General features: G+C 38.4%; 1 protein-coding gene across 1 annotated transcript in view; it reads left to right on the forward strand.

Annotated features, from left to right (window-relative positions):
- Window positions 1–8,313: 8,313 nt before the first annotated feature.
- Window positions 8,314–23,728, forward strand: part of Ppp2r2b (protein phosphatase 2 regulatory subunit Bbeta) — a 428,729-nt gene continuing 413,314 nt past the window's right edge. The window contains exon 1 of the mRNA XM_076855947.1: window positions 8,314–8,363. Within this exon, the coding sequence (XP_076712062.1) occupies window positions 8,314–8,363 (50 nt within the window). The remainder of the gene's footprint in view (window positions 8,364–23,728) is intronic.

Genomic DNA, 23,728 nt, shown 5'->3' on the forward strand with positions numbered 1-23,728 from the left:
TGAAGTTTAAATCACTAAAGTCAAACTGTGATAATTTGAAGATATACACTATAAACCTTATAGCAATCATTAAAGCAGCAAAACAGAATCATAACTCAAGATTTTAAAAGGTAGATAAGAGGAAGTGACAAAATATACCCAGTAAACCAAAAGAAAGCAGAAATAAATGGGTCAAGGGAATGAAAAACAGATGAGATAGATAAAAAACAATAAGGTAATGGATTCAAACATAACTCTATCAATAAGCATGATAAATGTGTGTAGTATAAACACTCAATTAAAAAGAAATTTTCAGATTGGATTTTTTTAAAAAATCTAGTTACATTCTTCTCATAAGAAATACACTTTAAACATTCATATGTTAAAAAGTTAAAAGTTGAAGGATAAAAAATAAAGGTCATTCCATATTGATGAAGGGACCAGTTTATCATGAGAAAATAACAATCCCAAATGTTAACACACAGAGCCATAGAGCTTTAAACGTATAAAGAAAATAATAACAGAAATGAAAGAATAAATAAACCTACAATTATCTTTGTGGAGATTTCAATGTTCCTTTTTCAACAACTGATTGATCAAACTAGTAAGAATACAGAAGACTAAGCAACACAATTAGAAAATTTACCTAACTGCCATTTATAGAATACTGAGCAATATCAGAACATACATTTTTTTCAAGTGCACTCAAAACATTTACCAATATAGATCACATTTTGGGCTACAAAGTACTTCATAAAAGTAAAAGAATTTAAATCAAAGTATATTCTCTAGCAATAATGGAATTAAATTAGAAATCAATGGGAGAAAGGTCTCTAAGAAATCTCCTAAAGATTTCAAAACTAAATAATATACCAGGTAATAATTCATAGGCCAAAGGAAAAAGATCAAAAGGGAAATTAGAAATTATTTTGAACAATAAAAGTGAAAACCCAATATATCAAAATTTTTGGCATGCCACTAAAATAGTACTTATAAGAAAAGTTGCAGCACTGTCCTAGTCCATTTTCCATTGCTGTAATAAAATACTTAAGACTGGATAATTTATAAAGAAAAGAGTTTATTTACTCACAGTTTTAGAGGCTGAAAGCCCAAATATCATGGCACCGGCTCTGGTGAGGGTCACCCTGACTGTATCACATTATATTGAATGACATCATGATGGGAGCAAAGGAGATAGAAGCCAGAGAGATACTGGAGATGATCCAGGATTACTCTTTTATAAAAATTATTTTGTGAGAATTGACCAGGTTCACATAAACCACTTAATCCTTTCCAAAGACAATGTGCCCCAAACCCAATCATATTGCACTAGGCCCCATCTCTTAAAAGTCCCCCCACACCTCTCCCATTGCCATACTAAAGACCAAAACTCCAAAGCAAGAACCCCTGGGGGACAAAGCACATGCAAGTCAGAGCATGCACTAAATGCCTCTATTAGGAAAAAAGTGTCTCAAATCAGCTCCCACTTTAAAAAACCAGACAAAGAACAAAAAACATTTGTTCTCTGGGAAGATCTAGCCAGACTGGTCAGGAAGAAAAGAATATACAAAGTACTAATAGCAGCAACGAATGCAGAATAACTCTACAGAGTCTTCAGGCATTAAAAAGTATAATAAGAAATTGTTAAAATGGGAGAAAGATCTCTAAGAAATCTCTAAGAACCCCTGGGTTATTGCATATAGCAATAAATCTTACAACTTCAGTGAAATAGAAAAGTTCCTTGACAAGACAGATTGTCAGAGCATCTCAAGAAGAAATAGGTAGCTCAATTCACAATAGGTAAACTATGGAACCAACCTAGGTGTCCTTCAATAGATGAATATATATATATATATATATTCAATGGAATATTACTCAGCTTTAAAGAAGAATGAAATTATGGCATTTGCTGGTAAATGGATGGAGTTGGAGAATATCATGCTAAGCAAAATGAGCCAATCCCAAACAATGAAAGGCTGGATGTTTTCTCTAATATGCATATGCTAATTCACAATAAGAGGGCAGGGAGAACTAGAAAAGAATAGAGTTATCTTGGATTAGTTAGAGGTAGGGGACGGGGTGTGGGGATAGGAAGGATAGTAGAATGAAACAGACATTATTACTTTATGTATATATATGGCTGCATGACCAATGTGATTCTACAACATGTACAATCAGAAAAATGAGAAATTATACCCCATCTATGTACACTAAAGTGCATAAATGCATCCTATTGTCATGTATAACTAATTAAAACAAATAAAAATATTTAAAAAGAAGAAATAGATAACTTGGTTAACATAACATCTGTCAAAGAAACTGAATTAATTATTAAAACTGCACATTGAAACCATCGAGCCTGGATCATCACTGGTAAATTCTTCCACATATTTCTGGAAGAAACTACCAATTATTCACAAAATTTCCAGAAAATTCAAAAGAAACAAATAATTCTCGACTCATTTCATGAAGTCCCCATTCCTCTATGACAATTTCCCTCAGGAGCATAAATGCAAATAGTTCTTAAAAAAAAATCAAACAGTATAGAAAAAGACAAAATATGCCATGACCAAATATAAAATAGCTTTAACATTAAAAAATAAATTACTACAATTCAGAACACAAATTTATAAAGAAAAAATATGATTACCTTAATACCTGCAGACAAAATATAATCCAGTCAACATTCCTGATAAAAACCCTCAACAGAATAGGGATAGAATGGAACTTCCCCAACCAGATGAGCAGGTAAACCCACCCAGGAAAAATCTACAGTTAACATACTTAATAGTGAAAATCTGAATGGTTTTCCCTCAGATCGAGAAAGGATAAAGATGTCTAATTTCACTGCTTTTTACAATTTTTCCAGGAAGTTTTAACCAGTGGGGAAAAAAATGAGGAAAAAAGAGATGTGAATGGCAACCAAGCACCAGAAAGATCCTCACTTAGGGAAGTGCACATTTAATAAGCCAGATCCTATGACCTTCCTGCAGAGTGGTTAGTCCTGAACACTGTGACCATGCTGTGTGCTGGAGAGGAAATGGAGCAGCTGGAACTGTCACGCATGCTGGGGACACCATCACTTTCACAACTATTTTTCTCTTCTCAAAATGTTAAAGATGCTTACTATGTGGCCTAATCACATACTTTTAGGTGTTCAGCGAAGAGAAATCAAAGCATGCACAAATATGCATACACAAATGTTTCTAGAAGTTTTCTTTGTAATAGTTACAAATTGGAAACCACCTACATTCAGGTGAACAGATGACCACATTTTGGCATGGAATGTGATGGAATGCTGGTCCTCAAGAGGAAGAAACGAACTACTGATACGTGTAAAACTAAAGCCAGAAGAACAGTGTATACACCATGGGATTGCATTTAGATACAATTATAAAAATACAGACTAATATATAGGAACAGCAGACCAGAGGTGTCCACAATTGCGCGGACAGAGAAGGGTTAGAAAAGTTTACAGGCATAAACAATCATTTGGGGGCTTTGGCTATGTCTACTAGTTTGATTGATGTGAAAGTTTTAAGGTGGTGATATGGTATACACATGCCAAAACTGATCAAACTGTGCACTTTACTCATCTCCAGTTTATTATATGTCTATTATGCCCTCAAAAACTTTTTGAAAAGAGAGTGGAAAGGATTACATTAACCATTTATCAAAACCTCTCTATAAATATTAGAAAACTAACAAAATAATTATTGTACATATGGGAAAGATGAGCAAAATGTGATATCTTGATCTAGGCCACTTTTTAATCACATTTCAAAATGTCTTGAAGGAATTCATTGATCAATAGTGCAACTTTGTTCTCATTCTCTCGGTGTGTAGAGATATTTACATCAACCCACTTAAGGATGTGCAGCACCCTCACTTCTTGTGATTTGTAAAATGGAGTGAGGTTTCCAAGGAGGCACACCCCAGCATTATTATTTCTTTGAGACTTGAAAAACTTCTATCCTTTGTTCAGAAAATAGATTCTTAGAGTGTAAGAAGATCAAGAGAACAATAATGAATGAGTCACTCCATGGTCCCACCCATCGCCTAGAATTTCTACTGCTCCTTCCTCATCACAAATCCCTAATTGATTCTACCTTCTTAATAATCAGTCAAATGTAGCCATTCCCTTCCACCTCCTTTCCTTTTCTTCCACCAGATGGACTGTTGTGATGGTCAGCTTAGCCAATTAACAATTACTTTGATTGCCAATTTAAATCATCCAGTGGATTAGATCCAGCAAATCAATCCAATGATGGTTTCATCATAATCTCTCTGATGGCCAATTCAATTCTGTGCTAAGGAAAAGTTTGACTTTAAAATTTGACATTTCTTCCTTCTCTACTTGTGGCAGTACTTTGTGAGCTCACTGATAAGTTGGGACACAAAGGCAGCCTGCTTTTTCTAAACACACTAGTAGCTGCTAAAATCGATTAATATATAGAGTGTTGCAGTAAAAAGTAAAAAAAAAAAAAAACAAAAAAAAAAAAACAAAAAAAAACCCTTCTCTTTTATTACTGAATTCTGAAGTTTCCTTTATTTTTAGCTATTTCTAGAGCACATGAGTCTCTCCTCATAGGGATCTGGCATCCTAGATAGGAAGATTTCTAGACCAAGTTGAGCTGGTAAGATACTTATTTATGCTGAATGCCTTAGTAAGTTATGGTATTGTCAACACTCAGAGAGGACTACACTATTGTAGGCTCTTTCTACTGCAGCCTATAACATAATCAATTTCAAGATCGGTTACTCTAGGAGAAAATTTCTTTGGGCAAGAATTCTCTGTCTCTGTCTTTTGCTCTCTCTCCCTCATCCTTTTCCTCTCTCTCTGCAGAGAGAAGCACACTGCTAGCACCAAATCCATGAAAATGACTCTTTGCTGTGGCCTCCCAATCAATAAGGAGCTTTATTTGCTGTATGTCACACCCTCTGTTCATTGTATTCGCTAAGCTGAGTTGGCACCAAAGAGGCAGCACAAAGGGCAGCCTCAATTCTGAAGGGCCCTGTGCAGGACATCAGAGCCCTGGGCTGACTCCAACTCTGCTGTTAATTCACTGTGTGGCCATGGCCACTCTGGGCTCCAGTGTCCTCTGCTTTTGAATGTGGTGTTTGGACCAAATGATCCCCAAGGGCTGATTGGATTAAGAACTCAGCTATTATGTGATCCTAGAAATAAGAGAGGTGTATACCATCAGTGAACTGACCTCCCGGCCACTCAGAAGGTGAGACCAAGGCCTATTTGAGGCACAGGTGAGGAGAAAGGAATGAACATCTTCCAGGATATTTAGCAACTGGCTAAACACCAGCCTCTCGGTAGAGAATGCCTCTTATGACATTGTTACCACAGCAACTGGAGTGTCATTTGGCTCTGGAGTTTAAGGAAGCTGCTAAAGTCTGTATCTGAAGAGAAACAAAATTTTCTTTCTCACTATGTTGACTTGACTCTCCAGATCCAATTTAGCAATCAAATACACTACTCTAAAGAGTATTCATTAAAACTGAATTGTTATCTCACCAAACCATCACCTGAGAGGTAACCTGGTGGTTGAAGGAAGTCCTAGGTGTGCAAATAAGGTAACTTTATCGTGTTGTGAGCTCTTTCCCTTGTTGGGGGTCTCACTTTTAGATCTGTAAAATGGTGAGGATGACTAGGTTATTATCTAAGTGTCTTTCAGGACAAATATTCTAAGCAGAGATTTGCAAATTGCTGGCACAAAGACAACATTCAGCCTGTTGATGTGGTATGTTTGCCCTGTGCCGTGTTAGCCCTGTAGGGTGAGGGTTCTAATTTAAAACAATTTGGTGTTTTCAAATTGGGGGGTTATTTAAACTTTTGAATTATTTACAAAGTAACGCTGATTTCTGGCATCTTTGGGGGAAAAAAATCAACCAATTGATGACACTGGCCTGGACTCCTTCAAGGCAATATTCAGCTGCAGCCAAGCGGCTTCCTCCCCTATAGACACTGCCTAGGTCCTCCAGAGCCCACCATTTTTTAGCCCTGTGTAGTCTTGGAGGTGACATTGATAATTTGCTACTTGGTGGCATCCAAAACTTTTATTCCACTGTCTTACAAATGAGACTCCAGTTCAAGTGATGAAACCTCTCTGGGTCTAAGGACCTATCTATTAATGGGCAGCTGATGTCTGCGCACTGGAGACATTGGGAGTCAGGCAGTCTGGGGTTAAACTCTCTGTTCTGCTGCATCCTATGTATGACCTTGAGGGAATTACAGAAAATTCCTGAGTCTTAGTGTCTTCACTTAGAAAATAGGGGTGATAAAAATGCGCCCCCATACATCTGAGTGAGCTTGGAGATCCTCCACATCCAGTGGTTAGCACAGTGCCTGCCTCACAGGAGCTAAGTAGACATTCCTCAGCTAATAGTTTCCTTCCTTACCAATAAACATTAAAAAAATCTTTCCTGATGATAATGTCTATTATCAAGTTGTTGCCTCTGCTAATCACTTCCAATGTCTACACACGTGGGAGATGGGTACCCTTGTCCTTTCTACTTTGAAGATGAGGAAACACAGGCTCATCATGTTTAGGAACTTGTCCCAACTCAGAGCCAAACCATAACCCTGACTAACAGCAAAGCATCCGTTCTTAAGGGCGCCCCTATGTGTGCTTCTTCCATCCAATATACTCCAACACATTGAGAAAAGCAGATGGAGCAAGCTCTACCCTCACATGGTTGAGTGAGTGAAAGTTTCCCTAGAAGAATTCAATACAGATCTGTTTCTGACAATGAGAATCACTATTCAATTGTCTATGTTTTTAAAGGGTCAGTTTAATTTTGGTATTTCATGGTTTTCATTCTACTAAATTTAATTATTCTTAAATTCATACCCTTTTCCAAAAATAGACTGTGCAATATTTCCTCCCTTTTTTTTTTTTTTTTTTGGTACCAGGGATTGAACCCAGGGGTGCTTAACCACTGAGCCACATCCACAGCCCTTTTTCAATTTTTTTTTAAATTTTGAGACAGGATCTCTCTAAGTTGCGTAGGGCCTTGGTAAGTTGCGGAGGCTGGCTTTGAACTTGCTATCCTTCTTCCTCAGCCTCCCAAACTGCTGGAATAATAGGTATGCACCACCACACCCAGCTTTATTTTATTATTATTATTGTTAGTTAGAAAAGGAAACAGGTTTAATTTGGCTTATAGTTCCATGGTCAAAGGGCTGCATCTGGTGATGGTGTTCTTGAAGGCAGAGTCCTGAGGAAGTGTAAGGCATCTTAAAAGAGTTTCAGAGGTTCAGTCCGAGGGTGGCCATCTCCATAGCTCTGGGCCTGAGTCGAGGCAGAGCATCATCATGGAAGTGTCTGAAGGAGGAAAGCTGCTCAGTGTGTGACAGCCAGGGAGCAGAGAGCATCCCCCTTTAAAACCTAGTATAGATCAAAGTTCACTCTGCTGAGAAGGGAATGGCGTCTGAAAAGGACCCTTTTGACTTGAATGTGTATATTAGTGAGTGTATTAGGGCATGTACGTGGATTAGTATTGGATACCTACATTTGTAGAAAACAGAAATAACAATAAGCCAAAAAACTTAGCCTCACCAACTGTCTGATGAGACTTTGAAACAGAAACCCACGTGGAACAAAACAGACCACATTTGTCAGGAACCACTGAGCCACATCCACAACCCTTGTTAGCGGCTCCTCACCCCAGTGCTGCCCCTTCATCCCCCGTCGACTTTTTTTTTTTAACTGTCCCCTGCTCTTCAGTCAGCTCTGACTTTGGCAAGTGGTCAAGAAGTGAACAAGAGAGATGCAAGTTCTCTGGGTGTCTGACCCTTACTGGCCATTCAATCATGCAAGCTGTGTAACTCAGTATTTAAAAAAAAAAAAAAAAATGTTGCTGTTCTTTTCCTCTCACCCTTCTAATGAACTGCCTCTTTCGCTTCTCTACCACCACAGAAGGAAAACAATCGAAAGCATTAGTATTCCCGTGAAAAGGGCCAGTCACACAGGGTGCGACTGCGGGCCCTTCGTAACAGCTCTCGGACGCTGCCAGGGCCTGAGAAGGGACAAACTCCAATTGCTCCAGTTCAGCCTCCTCCTGGCAGGGGCAGAGGGAAGAGAAGGCACAGGGATTCACAGCAGGACCTGGTGCCTGCCGCTTGACTGTCCTCCCAGGACCCAGCGTCTCTTCTTCAAGGCGATGATACCTGGTGTGTAAGTCTCCACTTAGAAATGCATAGGTCATCCTATGTATTTCTTTACTTTTGGGCCTTTTAAAAACAATGGGGGCACTCTTCCCTAACCCCAAGTGTCTCCTTGTGTTGCTTTCAGGAATTGGGATGCTCACCCAGGACACACTATGGTGCTTCAGCCAAGTGAAAGGCACTATCGAGATTGGAACAACAGAAGGTAGGATGCAGCTCCCGGGCCCTTTCCCTTGCCTCCTTTGGGGGTCTGTGCTGGTTTCCGATGTGAAAACTTTCATTTTTGCTTTTTCAATATAAGTCTCCACACATCCCCGAAGAGTATTCTGAGCTAGCAATGGATTTAATCATTTCTGTCTACACTTTCTCTGTGGTGAAGTTTATTTTATTCCCATCAATGAGGCAGCACTGAAATAAGCTTTTGGTGAAATAAATCGGTTTGCAGAGAGAGGCTAAAGGAGGCAAGCCTGGCTTCAGGAGGGTCTGTCAGCTCTGCAGAATTCTGGGACCAAACAGTCCAAGACTGTCAGCCATTAATCTCTCTCCACTGTGTTGAGGTTCACTGGCTTCACATGGAGCACACAGGGAGACTGGAGAATTCAAGTTCGGTCATTTGAATTATGGGAACATTGAGTCCCAATATCAGCATATAATTAATTGCCTTACTGGTTCTCAGGAGATTTTCTCATTCCAGGGTCCTTTACCTGGGATAATGCATTAGTTTTTTTCTCCTCCTGAAATAATCATTTTAATTCTCTTCATTTTTTTTCCCCTCTCATAAGCCTGGGCTTAGAGACCTCCATGACTGTCCCTAAGGATTCTGCATTTCAAAACAGCTGAATGATAGGCCCTTGGAAGGAACTAGAGTAGCACTTGTGGGTGTTTTATATTAAAGTTTAGCGGTTCTAGCAAGAGGCAGTCAGGATTTCCCGAAACAGATTCTACTGCATTGAGGGTAGGTATCCACGTGGCAAAACGTTGGTCTAAAACTCATTTTAATGAATGAAAAATGAACAATAGACAAGGTTGAACCTTAATATAAAACGTAATAGGATCAATCCATGTGAACTTTGAGTCATTTTGTAGCATTTTAATGCTGAATAAAAAATAATTTGTGTAAATTTTAATCTGAATAAGTTAAGGTAATTAAGTTAACCATCTTGTTGTAATTTATTTTGATAGACTCAGTCTAATGGTGGGTAGGCTAAAACCACATGATCTGTGTTTAAGAGTGGGAGAAACACACAAAATTAATTAAACAATATTTTATTATCTATACAATTATTTTTTTAATATAACATCTGCTGTTTTCATGATGTATTGACAAATGGAGCTTTATAAATTTCCTTTTAAAGTCCCTCTGAAGACAAAGCAGGCATTATTTAACTCATTTTTTGCCCATTTAATAAAAAATATTTCTCAGTGTCTTCTACATGGCAGCAATATGCGGGGCAGTAGGTATTTTTTTAAAAGGACAGGAGGAGGAAGGGCATGACCTATCTCCTAACCTCACGGATCTTAAGCAAACTCAAGCTCCAGTTAATCAGTTGTTTTGACTCAAAATCACTTGTGCTTTTTAAACGATAAAGACATTCGGGTCCCTTAGTGCTACTGAGTTAGAGGTTGGAGACCAGGGTAACACAAAGAGTTAATGAGCTCACCCAGGTAATTCTGATGGAGTGGACTGGCATTTAGGACCACAAGGCTGCATGACTTATTTCTGATTACTCATTGCTCTCAGGCTGTGGACTTAAATCTTGTCTTTCTGAATGGTTCCCCACCAATTGTGAAGCTTCTGAAGTGTCTAACTCTAGCTCTTATCCTTGAGTACTTACTGAGCTCTTACACTTCATTCTAACATAATTGCCACCAAAACCTTATGAGAGGGAGGGAGGGAGATGGGAAGGAAAAGGAGGAGAGAAAACCAGGGAATTCTGAACTGAAATCAAATTCCATGATTTTGTTGGGATGAATCAAACTACTATGTATAATTGTAAAGCTCTAATAAATAAAAGGAAGAATAAAAAGAAACCTTATGAGAGAAGATAATTTTATTCCTACTCTACCTATGAGAATACTCAAGTTAAACAAGCAAATAGGAAATATTAAGTGATTTGCCAAAGGCTCTCTAGCTAATGGGCAAGCTAGGTTCAAACCCAGGCTTGGAACCCCAAACCCCCTGCTCTTCAAACAGTTTTGAAAATGGAGATTCTGATGTAGCAGTTTGGAATGAGGTCCAGTGATCTATATTTTTCACACATGTTTTTTGATGATCCATCCATCCCAGTAAACTAAAGATAGATTTAAATGTTTGTGTGCATGATAAATAAGTAGCCTAATTGAATTGACTATTAATTGGATCATGAAGTCAGGATCCAAATTACAATCCCTACTTTGTCTGGAAAATGCACTACAAAATGATACAGGAAGGCAAAACCAGGAGTTAGGTTGGACACTAACATATATACTGGTCAAGTTTCCCTGGCCAACATATCTGTGAGGTCATTTAAACTGCATTAATAATGACTTGATGGCAGTTGGATATTTGCTAAGCAAATTAATGAATAACTCTTACCTGCTATTAGTTAAAATCAGGTTGTTTTTTTTAATTGGTCTATTCTTCCCACATTGACTTTCTAAACTGATCAGCCAATGAAAAGTCTCACTTTCCTGTCCTTTTAACTTTGTTTTACTGATGGCTTTTTCCATTAGTCAGTGACATTGACTGATTTGTTTAATGTCTCTGTGCTTCAGTCTCTTTATCTGGAAAATGGGAATAATAGTATAGGGACCCACTGTGACGACCATGTGGGCTAGGTGAATAGAAAATATTTTTAATTATGTAGAGATGTGTGCATGTTTATTGTTAGATTGTTATTAGTTACTCATATCTGCTAGAGGGCCAAGAAGGTGAAATGATAAAAATAAAGATGAGTATTTTAATGCAATATTTTAGGACTTCAGATGAATGATACTATGAGCTAAAAACAAACATTTAGTAAGTATTTACTATACCCAGGGTACCTTCCCAGAAAGGGAAAGTATAAAGATAAATAAAGTCCAAGCTCTCAAGAAATGTACCACTGACTGCTGAGTATAGTGGCACATGCCCATAATGCCAGTAGCCCTGACGGCTGAGGCAGGAAGATCACTAGTTCAAAGCCAGCCTCAGCAATTTAGCAAGGTCCTAAGCAACTTAGTGAGACCCTGTCTCTAAATAAAATACAAAAAAAGGGCTAGGGATGTGGCTCAGTGGTTGGATATCCCTGAGTTCAATCATGGGTACCAAAAAATGAAAAAAAGAAAAAAATAGAAAAGGAAATGTACCATTGAAGAAGAAATGGAGTATGCTAAAGTAGAATGCATTATACAACAATAAGCATGATACAAGATAAGGAGAAGATAAAAGTTCTTTGATTAAAGGCTAAAGTGCTTTGAATGCAAAAAAAGAAGAAATCTCACATATTAAGGTATAGATGGACAAATATAAACTTTTTAAAAAAATTATTCAGGGCCTATATTAGATGTATTTATTATTAAATACATTTATTTTTGTGCTTTTATGATGACTAGAAAGATTTAATGTAACTAAAACATATGTCCAAAAATTAAATACATTCATAATCCCACAACCCACAGATCAATACTGTTAATAGTTTGTGGTATATTTTTCTAAACTTATGCATAGATATTCATCAGTTGATTTAGTTAACCAACAAGTACTATGCACCAGATACTATGTAGTGGACTGGCCTTTTTTTAACAAATGGAAATATTTCATATGTTTTTGTTTTTACCTAATAATATATAGTGATCATTTGTTATAGTATAAGAAGTAGTATGCCCCAATTATTTACTCAATCTTGAATATTTATAACAGGGTTATGAACACCTAATAGCATCTGTGCTAATAAAGCATCTTTATGTACGTATGATAGACTGGTTCGAAGCACAGGTTCCCCAGTGAAAACACCTGGTTCAAGTTTGGCTTCTCTGCTGGCATGGAACAAGTTGCCTCACATTTATAGCAATTCCATTCCCTGATATGTTGGAATAGTAAAACTGATTTTGAAGAACTGTTGTAATAATATAATAAGACAGATATTTTAAACAACATAGCACATAGAAAATGTGCAATAATTACATTTCGTTACTGTGATCATATCATTGAGAAATGATCTCAAAAACAGAATTCCTTGGTCCAGTTTTACATAGACATATTTTATCTTTTTTAATTTAAAATACCCAGGACCCTTTAGAAATATGTTGAAGACTTAAAATTTACTAGGAATATATAACAGTGACCATTGCTCAAATTATCCAGTCTAAAGCATTTAAAAATTGATGTTATAAGACCCGATCCATTGATACCTCTTTAACTATTCAAGTGTCTCAGAAGGTTTTACGAAGCAGAAAATACGAGACATGAAGTAGTAGAAACAGTGTGTGCAAAGGTCCAGAGGTTTGTAAATTCAGAAATAGGAAGGACTTTCTTTTGTGGGGTGTAAAAGCACTTATAGAATCAAGCTTAAGAGGCAGGTGGGACCCAGGATGTGAAATGCTTGACTGACATATAGTGATATGCTACCTCTGATGCCAGCCAGTTGGTATTGCTGAGGTTTGAAAAAGCTATTGCTGTGCCAGGCAGACATAATTAAAGTCACGTCAGCTCATTCCAGACAATGCAATGAAATTAGTTTATTGGTAAAGTAGGAATTTGACTCTATTCATTAATTAACTCTAATGCATTAATTCCCTCCTGCAAATATTCATCAGGTATTTATTAAGTGGCTGCTCTGTATCAGCACTACACCAGGTGAATACAAGTTTGTAAAAAATCACCTTATAATGGATGACATAATGACAGTTTGAAAAGAAGAAAATAAAAGATCTTCAAGTTTTTGATGAAAATGGAAAATAAATGAACAGAATGGCATGAGAGAGTGCCTGAGGAGGTCACTACGGTATAGGGCACGTGGACAGATCTCCTTGGGGAGGTGACCTTTGAGCCTTAGTCTCAAACATGGGAACCAGACTTGGAATGAGCATATGAACAGGCCCAGCACCAGGGGAGAAGGTGAGGTTTCCAAAGCACAAAGAAGAGCCCGTCCCATCCCATTCCTTTGAGGAAAGCTCACAGCCTGAAAGAAGGAGGAGAGCTGGTAGGAGGGGACTTGACCAGGCAGGGTCACCTTACAGCATCTGGGTGCATCACTAAATGTCATTCAAGCACTTCACAATCCTGGGTCCCACCCACCTTTTGGGAACAGTGGGACTCCTCCCACTGAAGGAGTCTAAAGATATATGCATTCCTAGAGGAACTCTGAGACAATGTAGTTCTGTCAAGAAAGAGAAGAGGAGGAAATGAAAACGGCCTCCAGGTAAATTTTGGAGAGAGGTAAAGTAAGGAAATAAGATAACTTCCAGGCACCAGTAGTCCACCTTGACACAGCTGGAAAAGAAACACAATTGGGGAGGAAAATCCTAGGTTCATTCTGAACATATGAAATGTGAAGTGGCCATCATTATACTTAGGTGCAAATGCCAAGAAGGAAATGTGCACGTGAGTGTCTCAGAGAGAATCCGGATGGAGACAGAAGCTGGGAGGCCTCATGTATAGATGGCATCTGAAACCACTGCCCACATGGGATCACATAGCAGGCCGTCCAGGTTCACATGCAGTCGGTAAACAGCGGAAGGATGGCCTGAGTCCTCCACTGCTTTCCTGGTAGCTGGAATGCCATTTAAGCATGGTTCATTTAGTTTAGGTCTTAGAAGATACCCATGGAAGTTTCTGGTTCTGTAAAATTCAAGTGTTTGACTTACCATGAATGCATATTCCATATAACATATGACACTTTACACTATTTCATTGGTAGAAGTAATTTGAATGCAAAAGTTGCCCACTCTGTTCATCAAAATTTTTTTTTTCATCAATTTTTTGGGAGCTGGGTCTGATTCTGTGCATAGGAAAAAAGAATTATCTGGTGGAGTTTCTGTTTTTTTCCTCGGCTACGGTATATAACTATTTTCTTTTAGATACTACAGTTCCAGGGTCTTTTGTTTGTTCATTCTGCAGTTCTTCAATGCCTGTCAGTGTAGGTCATTTCATTTTATGCATGGGAAATAATTATGGTATTTATTCTGTTTTGCTACATGGGAATAACCTTTGTTCCTTCTCCTCCTTCTGAAAAGATCACTCAGGTACAGGGAAGGATGATGAAGCATTGTATTGATTCAGATTTCTAATGAGAAAAAAAAAACATCAATTTGGCTGTCAATACGAGGTGCATTCTACCCACCTTAAAGCAAAAGCCGACAGCTCTAGAACGCCTAGCACAGAGGAGGTCTCTGCCAGCTGCGTTTGCAAGGGCGTCTTTGTTTTGCACTGATGTTTGAGAGATCTCAGGATGGTAGAAATGATTTCTCAGCTACCCTTCAGTGAGTCTGACTCCTTGCTAACACCCAAAGTGAAAAATACCAATTGGCTTGTTTCCAAGCAGTTTAAAGGCCTGTGACCTTCTCCTCATTTTACCAGAAGTCAGCTGTGGACAATAAACTTTCTCAGATTTTCACGAAACCTAAGGGGCATAAGATGATCATGACTTCGCCCCACAGATCATAGTCTAAATGATCCAAAATGCTGTCTTCTTTGCCTCACCCTTTCCTGTCCTGGATATGGGAGGAAGCAGTGACTTTGGTAGGAATTCCTGTTTTAGGGAGAGATCTTGTCTCATTTGACAGAAGCTTTCTGGATCAGCAACTCCCAGATATTGTTAATCAATTTGAAGTCTGATGAGCCCAAACTTTAAACTTGGTTCAACTATCCAGTTAGCAAGCTTAGGTCAATGGATGATTTTCAAACAATATTGTACATATAAACAACCTAGGAAGGGTGTTAAAACACACCCTACCCAAGAGAGTTGAACTCACAGGTTTGGAACAGGGCCAAGGAGTTTGCATGTTTCACAGGCATTGCAAATAATTCTAGTATAAGCTGATCCAAGAGAGAGACTGAAAAACTCAATTTCTTTCCTTACATCAGAGGGCCACTGTGAGAATATCTGAGCAGAGCAGATAGAATATCTGAATGTCTTTGAGTGCTTTTAAAGGAAACCAGAACAGCAATAAATAAGAGGCCACTAAGAAGCCACGTTCTCTGCCCCAGGCACTGGAGGGAAAGGAAAACCTCCTCTCTGTGAGTCAAAAGGAAAACAAGAATCTCCTCTCTATATCCATCGGTCTATAGAGGAATTTCCTATGCAACTTCACTTTGTATGGTGTTCCAATCTGCTGGAAGCAAAATTGGTCCGATTATGAACGTGCTGCAGTGAGATGAAAGTACTTTTTCTCAGCTGTGATGTGGGATGTCTGTTGGAGAAGGCTTGCTGTCTCTGCAGGTGGCCTGGTGAAAAGTGGACTCTGTGGAGGAGGGGAAGCAGGTTCTTTGTGCAACACTGACACCAAACACCCTGTTCTTTTCTTATGCATTAGGTAATTAAATATTTCCAAGCCAAGAAAGATGAAAAAGCTCCATGGCTGATCATTTCACTCCTTCCCTATTGCCAGTAACTTTAAATGCGTTTAATCAATGCATACAAATGGAGCATATAGTGTGTGTTAGGTACTGGAGAGGGTCATGATGCCATAGTCATGGGTAGGACCCTATCAACCCCCTTCTTTCAGCACATATCCTCTCCTGAGGGTATCAACAAGTGGTTTCCAGTTACAATCCATTGTACATGTAAAAAGCTCTAGACAACTAGTAAGTCATTCAACCCACAGTGGAATAGGCAAGAGAACAGGAAAGGCTTGCTAGAGCAACTGATGGTCAATAAGAGACCTAAAAAAGTAGTAGGAATTAAGCTGGGCGTGGTAGTGTGCACCTGTAATCCCAGCGGCTCAGTAGGCTGGAGCAAAAGGATCATGAGTTCAAAGCCAGCCTCAGCAAAAATCAAGGCACTAAGCAACTCATTGAGACCCTGTCTCTAAATAAAATACAAAAAAGGGCTGGGGATGTGGCTCAGTGGTCGAGTGCCCCTGAGTTCAATCCTCAGTAAAGAAGAAGAAGAAAAGAAGAAGTAGTAGGAATTAGTGGGGATTTTTAGGCACACAGGCCCACATTTCATTCATTCCTTTGGGTTAATTATTTCGCTTTCTTGAGCTATTTTAAGAGGATGAGAGGTTTTGCTAGTGAGATCTTTGAAAGCACTGCACAATACCTGGCCAGGGTAGAATGAAAATAATGCTAATTCTATTTACCTAGTCTTCATCGGCCAGACTCTAATATTGGATTTCAATATATTGTCTCATTTCATCTTTGCCACAATGGTAAAATGTGAGGCAGGTGACTGTTCAATGCTATTTCACAGTGGAAGCAATTAAGGGTCAGAAAATTTGAGTTACCCCAGTCACACACACCTGCCTGACCTCAGAGTTGGTGGCCTTAACCTTTGTGATAGAGCACTCCTGAAAAGTAGCCTGGCAACAAAGTAGCAGCTCCAAAAATATCTGTTGAATGTATATAGTAGTTCCCAGCTATGCATAGTTTTGCTATCCAAATTTCAGTTACCCACAGTTAACCATGGTCCAAAAATATTGAATGGGAGGGAGGGGATTCCAGAAATAAGCTATCCATTGGTTTTTAATTGCATGCCATTCTGAATAGCATGATAAGCTCTCATGCTGTCCTGCTCCATCCCACCCAGATCTGAATCAACCTTCTGTCCAGTATATCCATATTGTATATGCTACCCACCCATTAGTCACTCCATAGCCATCTCAGTTATAAGGTCAATTGCCAAGGTATTACAGTGATCTTGTTCAAATAACTCTCGTTTTACTTAATAGTGGTCACAATGCACAAGAGAACTGATGCAATAGATGCATCAGGGTATAGATATGGAAGGACAGATTAACTCTGCTACTATGTGGCAGTACTGCAGGGCATATAGAAAAAAATATTGTATATGTAGGGTTTGGGTCTGTTTTGATTTCAGGCATCCACTGAGTATCTTAGAATATGGATAAGAGTAGACTACTGTATAGCCTTTAGTAAGCAGTAAATGTGAACAAAAAGATCTGTATTGTTGTTAATATAACAATAGTGAATATTTTTAGGAGAATAAAATAGCCCATTCAAGACAATCCATTACAGATACATAACACTTTTCTACTTTTAACATGGGTCACTTTATTTCTTATCACTTATGGGAGATAACTAGAGTGAGTCTTATAATCCCATGTTAAAGACACAAAAGAGATAGTACAGATATTATGGACAATAGGTAGATTATTCTTCGTAGAGATGAGCAGATTAAGGCAGAATTCCAGGTAAATGGAGATAAGTTGTAAATTGCCCAGGGTCTCATAGAAACCAGAAAGCAAATTTTCAAATTCTACACCAGCAATATATCTACTGCTCATCTTCCACTGGACAATAGGTTTGTTGGGGTCACTCTGTTCTAGAGACACTGGCTGTGCATTTAAGGTGTAATTTGCTTTCATGAAAATGTAGGGCAGTGAACATAAGGCATCTCAAAGGAAATCATTCAAGATGCTTTTAGGTGTAGCGGAAAACTCCTATCAAAATACACAGGCCAGTAAAAGAATGATACCTCTCACCTAGTTCTGCAAATATCTACAAAGCACCTGCTATCTGATAGGCATTCCAGGTATGGGAGATTCCACAGTAGTGGAGATAGACAAGAGGTTATTTATATATATATATATATATATATATATATATATATATATATATATATATATATACATAAAGAATAAGCAAAATATAAGCATGTAAATACAACAGAGGAAAATAAAGCAATATGGGGCTGTAGAGGTGTTCTCTTTTAAAAAGGATGATGGAGAATATAATTCAAAATATTATATTTAAGCAATGATCCGAAGACAATAAGAAATCAAGTCATGTGGATATCTGAACAGGAGAATTCCAAGTAGAGGCAATAGCCAGTGCAAATGCCCTGAGGCAAGAGTTTATCTGTCATGTTCAAGGACCAGACATGAAGCCAGTATGGCTGAGTTGAGTGGGGAAAGGGGAAAATTTGGAAAGATGGAAACTGAGAGATGAAAGCAGACACCTACAAGAGGAGACCTTATAAACCATTGTAAATACTTGGACTTCTGCCCAAGTGAGATAGAGAGCCACTATTGTAACACACTCTTTCTAGCAGCAGGTCAATAACAGATTGTATGGGGTCAAAGTGGGAAGCAAGAAGCCCAGTTAGGAGGTTAGGAGGCAGTAATCCAGTTTTATTATTTTCACACAATAATTGTTGAGGCCCCGGAGCTGATAATTCCCCAGCCAAGCTCAGCAAACAGGACTCAGATTTCATCTCCGCCTTGCTGTCCTTGGAATGTCATCTTTGTCCCAAGATAACAGTAGCAACTCTGAGCATCACACTCAGATCCAACAATATATCCAAAGAAAGGATATCCTGCCCTTCATTTTTTTTTTTTTTTTTTTAAGCAAGAAAACTTTCCCTCACACGTTCCTTGCAAATTTATCTCGATGTCCCCTTGGCCATAGTCTGAGTCATCCACCCACTTCCAAGCCAACCGTTGCCAAGGAGAATGGCATCAGCCTAACTGGCTTACAGATAGGATGGCATCTAATTTGGTGTCGAATCATCATCCCTGAGTGGAGGATACACAACACAATCTTGGCTTTGCAGCAGGGAATGGGGCTGCAGTTGAGGGTAGCCCCACAACAAAGCTGACTCCAGGCAAAGGCAGATATGCCTCACTCAACTTCATTGCTACCACTGGGCACAGGGAAGGGGGTCACTGGCTTGTTTTTCGTAGAACATTTGGCTGGAACAAATCCAAAATGCCAACTTTCTCGGACTTGCCCTGAAGCCATGGTCTGAAGTGTATGAGGAGAGTATTTGCCGTTTTTTTTTTTATGTTACTAATTAAGCAGGCTCAGCATTGCGCTACTTATACAGCTGATGTTATTTGTTAATGGAATTCAAAAGCGAAGAATAAATGATTTAGCACATTCACACAGTCAGGGGGTTCCTGGTTTTGTCTTCATATTTCAAGTAAATATTATGCCTTTTTTTCCCAACATACTTATTTTTTAAATATTTATTTTTTAGGTGTAGATGGACACAACACAATGCTTCTTTTTATTTTTATGTGGTGCTGAGGATCGAACCTGGGTCCCACCCATGCTAGGGGAGCACTCTACCCCTGAGCCACAATCCCAGCCCCAACAACATACTTATTTTTAATTTATTAAGTAGTGCTTAAAAAAAAGACAGAGCACAGCCAACTTTATACCAGTATGGTAAGAGGTAAGATACTGAATGTCACTCATCTGTTTATTCAATAAATATGGATTGGGAATTAGGTGTCGGAAACACAGAAGCACTCAAAACAGCTAACATCTCTGGTGTTCATGGCAAGCTTACCTTCTAGTGGGGCATCTAGACAATAGAGAGTGAGAACTCACAATGACACAAAAGAGAATTTCATTTGGTGACATGGGCTACAAAGAAAATAAAATTTGGACACGTGGGAGGAGCTGGCAAGGGGTTGGGCATGCTATATTAAGTGACTGTTCTTTGAAAGTTATTTTTAAAAATTTTTCATTATGCATGGTATTTCCATAATTTTGTCAGCTTTTTAAAAGAATCATTATTATCTATTGTTTCAGGAGTGATTCTTCTTATTACAATTTAAAGCAACCTTTCTCCAAATTATAACATAAGTCTTCTCTCAGTGTGTGCTTCTTACTCTACCATTAATCAAATATGCAGGTAATTTCAATGTTGGAAGTTCTACACCAATAATACTCAAGCAATAATGATTTCCAAATATTGATATTAAGTGCCTGATTTCTAAGGAAAACTAATGGAAATTATTTACAACTTATCACTTCCATGCTTCAGAAATTATTTCTTGTTCTTTTTCAGTCTGTGATTCATGTAAAGTGCAGCTTCTCATCAGGTGTACCTGAACATGTTTTAAATATGTAATTTACAGCTTTCTGAAGACAAGCTGTTTTTTTTTCTAAATATTGTTATTTAATAGCAACTTAAATTAATCCACAAAACAAAAACAGGAAAAAAAATTCACAAACTGTATTTTTAAAAAACAACTCAGATGCTACTTTTAAAATATTTGCATTCCTTTTCACATTTAATAACACTCTGTATTCCTAATAATAGGAATTAGGAATTTCTCCAATGAGGGCATTGGAGAAATTTTGCTACAGTTAAGAATATGAACTACTAACAGATGGTCTGGGTTTGAATCCCAGTGGGACCAATTTTTGTCACTGAATAGGTTCCATACCCTTATTTTGATCTAACCTCACTTTTCTCCTCTGGGAAATGGGAAAAGAGTAGTTTCTTCCTCAGAGGCTTTTCATGTGGATTTAATAATATAACCCACATAAAGCACAGAAAAAAATCCTAAATTAATGTTAGTTGTGATGCTGATGAAAACACGGATTACAGGACTGGGATGTAGCTCAGAAGCAGCAAAGATCTGGGTTCCATCCCCCATACCACACACATACACACACACACACACACACACACACACTACAAGAAAATTAAAATGACTTGCCATCCTATCACCTCAACCATTTTTTAGTTTCAATGTTTAGTATTTGATAAGTTTACTAAATTTTCTTCTAAATGGCAATCAGGCCCATGCATGTGTTTACTAGTCATTACTTATTCCCAGGTATGAGCAAAAACAAGCCAAATTTGGGGAAGAACAGTGAATACATGTAGAGGGTTCTAGGCTCAGGTTCTACCTACATGATGTCAAAGCAGTTGAAGAATATTACGGAAAACTAGTTGCTGGGACATCATTAATAGGCATGAACAGTTAACTAACACTACTTCTTTTTAACCACTGCACTATTTGCCTACTCGATGCTAGTGAGCAACTGTGATTTGAACATTTAAATTCATATTGAATTGCAGTTTGAAGGAAACAGGAAAGACAATCTCTGATATCCCCATTCTCCAGAGGGAAGGGCTGAGGTTCAGAAAGGAACAGGGGTACAATCAGAGTTGTGGACTCACTTTTCCATTACCACTTCATGTTTCCACTACTGAAGTTTCTATGTGACAGTGTGGGGTTAGATAAGCTCCCTGATTATCCTCTCCAGCTCACAATAATGGAACATTATTCTGCCTTTAAAAAGAAGGAAGTCCTTCTTTTTAAAGGCAGAATAGTACAACATGGATGGATGGACCCATTGACCAACATGTTAATTGATATAAGCCAGCACAGAAAGGCAGATAACACATGATCTCACGTAGATGTGAAATCTAAAAATGTTGAACTCATAGAAGCAGAGAGCGTAATTATGGTTTTTCAGGGACTGAAGGTGGTGGTGTATACTGAGGAAATGTTGGTCAAAAGATACCAATTTTTTTCTTTTGCAAGATATTTTTTGGATTCTTTTTTAGATATACATTACAGTAGAATGTATTCCAACATATACATACATGGAGTATAACTTATTCTCATTAGAATCCTATTCTTGTAGTTGAACATGATGTGGAGTTGCACTAGTAGTTTATTTATATATTAAAATTCCAGTGATGCTTTTCGTAGAAAATAAAAATCAGTCATGAAATTCACTTGGAAAAATAAGAGGCCTGGAACAGCCAAAGTAATCCTTAACAAGAAAAGTAGAGAAGAAGGCATCAAAATACTAGACCTCAAGTTATACTGCAGAGTTACAGTAACAAAAACAGCATGGTACTAGCACCAAAACAGATGTGAAGACCAATGGAACAGAATAGAAAACACAGAGATAAACCCACATAAATACAGTTATCTTACACTAGACAAAGGCACCATAAGCACACATTGCAGAAAAAAAAATAGCCTCTTCAACAAATGGTGCTGGGAAAACTGGAAATCCATATATAGCAGAATGAAATTTAACCTCTTTCTCTCACCCTGCACAAAACTCAACTCAAAGTGGATCAAGGACCTAGGCATTAGAGCAGAGACCTGTGCCTACTAGAAGAAAAAGTAGTCCCAACTCCCCATCATGTTGGATTAGGCTCCAACTTCCTTAAAAGACTCCTATAACGCAAAAATTAAAATCGGCCTGGGAACCAACATCCTTAACAAGACCCCTAAATCACAATGAAGTTTCTACCCATGTAAAAAAGAAAAGATACCAATTCTCAGACAACAAGAAATAAGTTCCAGAGACCTGCTGTAAAACCCAATGACTATTGTTAACAACAATGTGTCATATACTAAAAATTCGCCAAGAAGGTAGATCTTGAGTGTCTCACCACAAATTGATGACCAATATGTGAAATAGCACCTGTGTTATTTAGCTCAGATCTCCTCTCTCAATCAAGGTAGCATGATACAGCAGTGAAAAAGCCTAGGCTTTAGAAATACTCACCAAGGTTTGCATCTAAGCTTTGCCACTAACTCTGAGTATAGCATTTAAATTCGCTGTGCCTCAGTTTCCTTGTGTATAAAATTGGGAAAATAATTGAAGCTACTTCAAGGCTCTGATGAGGGTTCAATGAGAAGATGCACACATCTACAGCATAGCACCGAATACAGTCAGTATTCAGTAAATGCCTGCTTTCTCGTTATTAGAATTAGCACTTAATCATTCTGGTAGCCCTGTAAAGGAGGTTTTCTAATACTGAGATTTTGAATGAGGTAATCAAGATCCCAAGAGATTAAATGATTGAATATTTCCTCCCAAACTATCTTCAGTAACTTTAGTTAATGGCTAGTGTAGTGGTTAAGAGCTCAGGCTCCAGAGTCAGGCTTCTGGGTTTGAATCCAGGCTCTGTCATCCCAGCAAGGATGCTTCAGCAGGTGAGTCTTGAAGTCTCAAAAATAATAGAGCATACCTCACAGAGAATGGCAAGCTTTAAATGAGACAATGCCTATTAGCTCTTAGCTCAGGGACTGGCCCTCAAAAGGACCCCCATAAACTCTCTCTTGTTTTTATTACCGAGAGCGGTAGCTCTGGTCAAGTCCAGTTAGTTCTTCCAAAAGCCTACCCAGACACATGAAGGTCATTCTTGTCTCTGCTGTCTTAACTTCCCTCAACCTGCACGCTCATCTGCTCTATCACTAAGTCCCATATCATTCTTCCTCCAAACACTTCAATCTGTTGACTCCCTCTGCCTGTCTGTCATCTCATGGTCACCATCCTACTTTGGATACCATCTTTTCTGCTTTGGATATTGGAGTAGCTCCTTGGTTGTCTTGACGACTCCCATTCTATTCTTCACATTGTATCTAGAGAAATGTGTCTAGTATGTAAACTTGTCGCTTGCTTCCCATAATGCTATAGAAGGTTCATAGTTCTTAAGATACTCCCAGCCTCACTTACCAGTCTCCTTCCTGTACTCTCTGCTCTATGTTACCCCCAATGCCACTTTCTCTCACCTCCAGCACTACACACATGCTGTTCCCTTTACCAAAAAATATCTTTTACTTTCTCTTTCCCTAGTAATGCTCTATTCAGATCTCAGCTTTGGTTTCATTTTACCTTAGTTTTCCCTAACCCTGAACTCTGAGCTTGGTAGCCCT

Source organism: Callospermophilus lateralis, chromosome 5, assembly GCF_048772815.1.
Source record: "Callospermophilus lateralis isolate mCalLat2 chromosome 5, mCalLat2.hap1, whole genome shotgun sequence".
Taxonomy (NCBI): Eukaryota; Metazoa; Chordata; class Mammalia; order Rodentia; family Sciuridae; genus Callospermophilus; species Callospermophilus lateralis.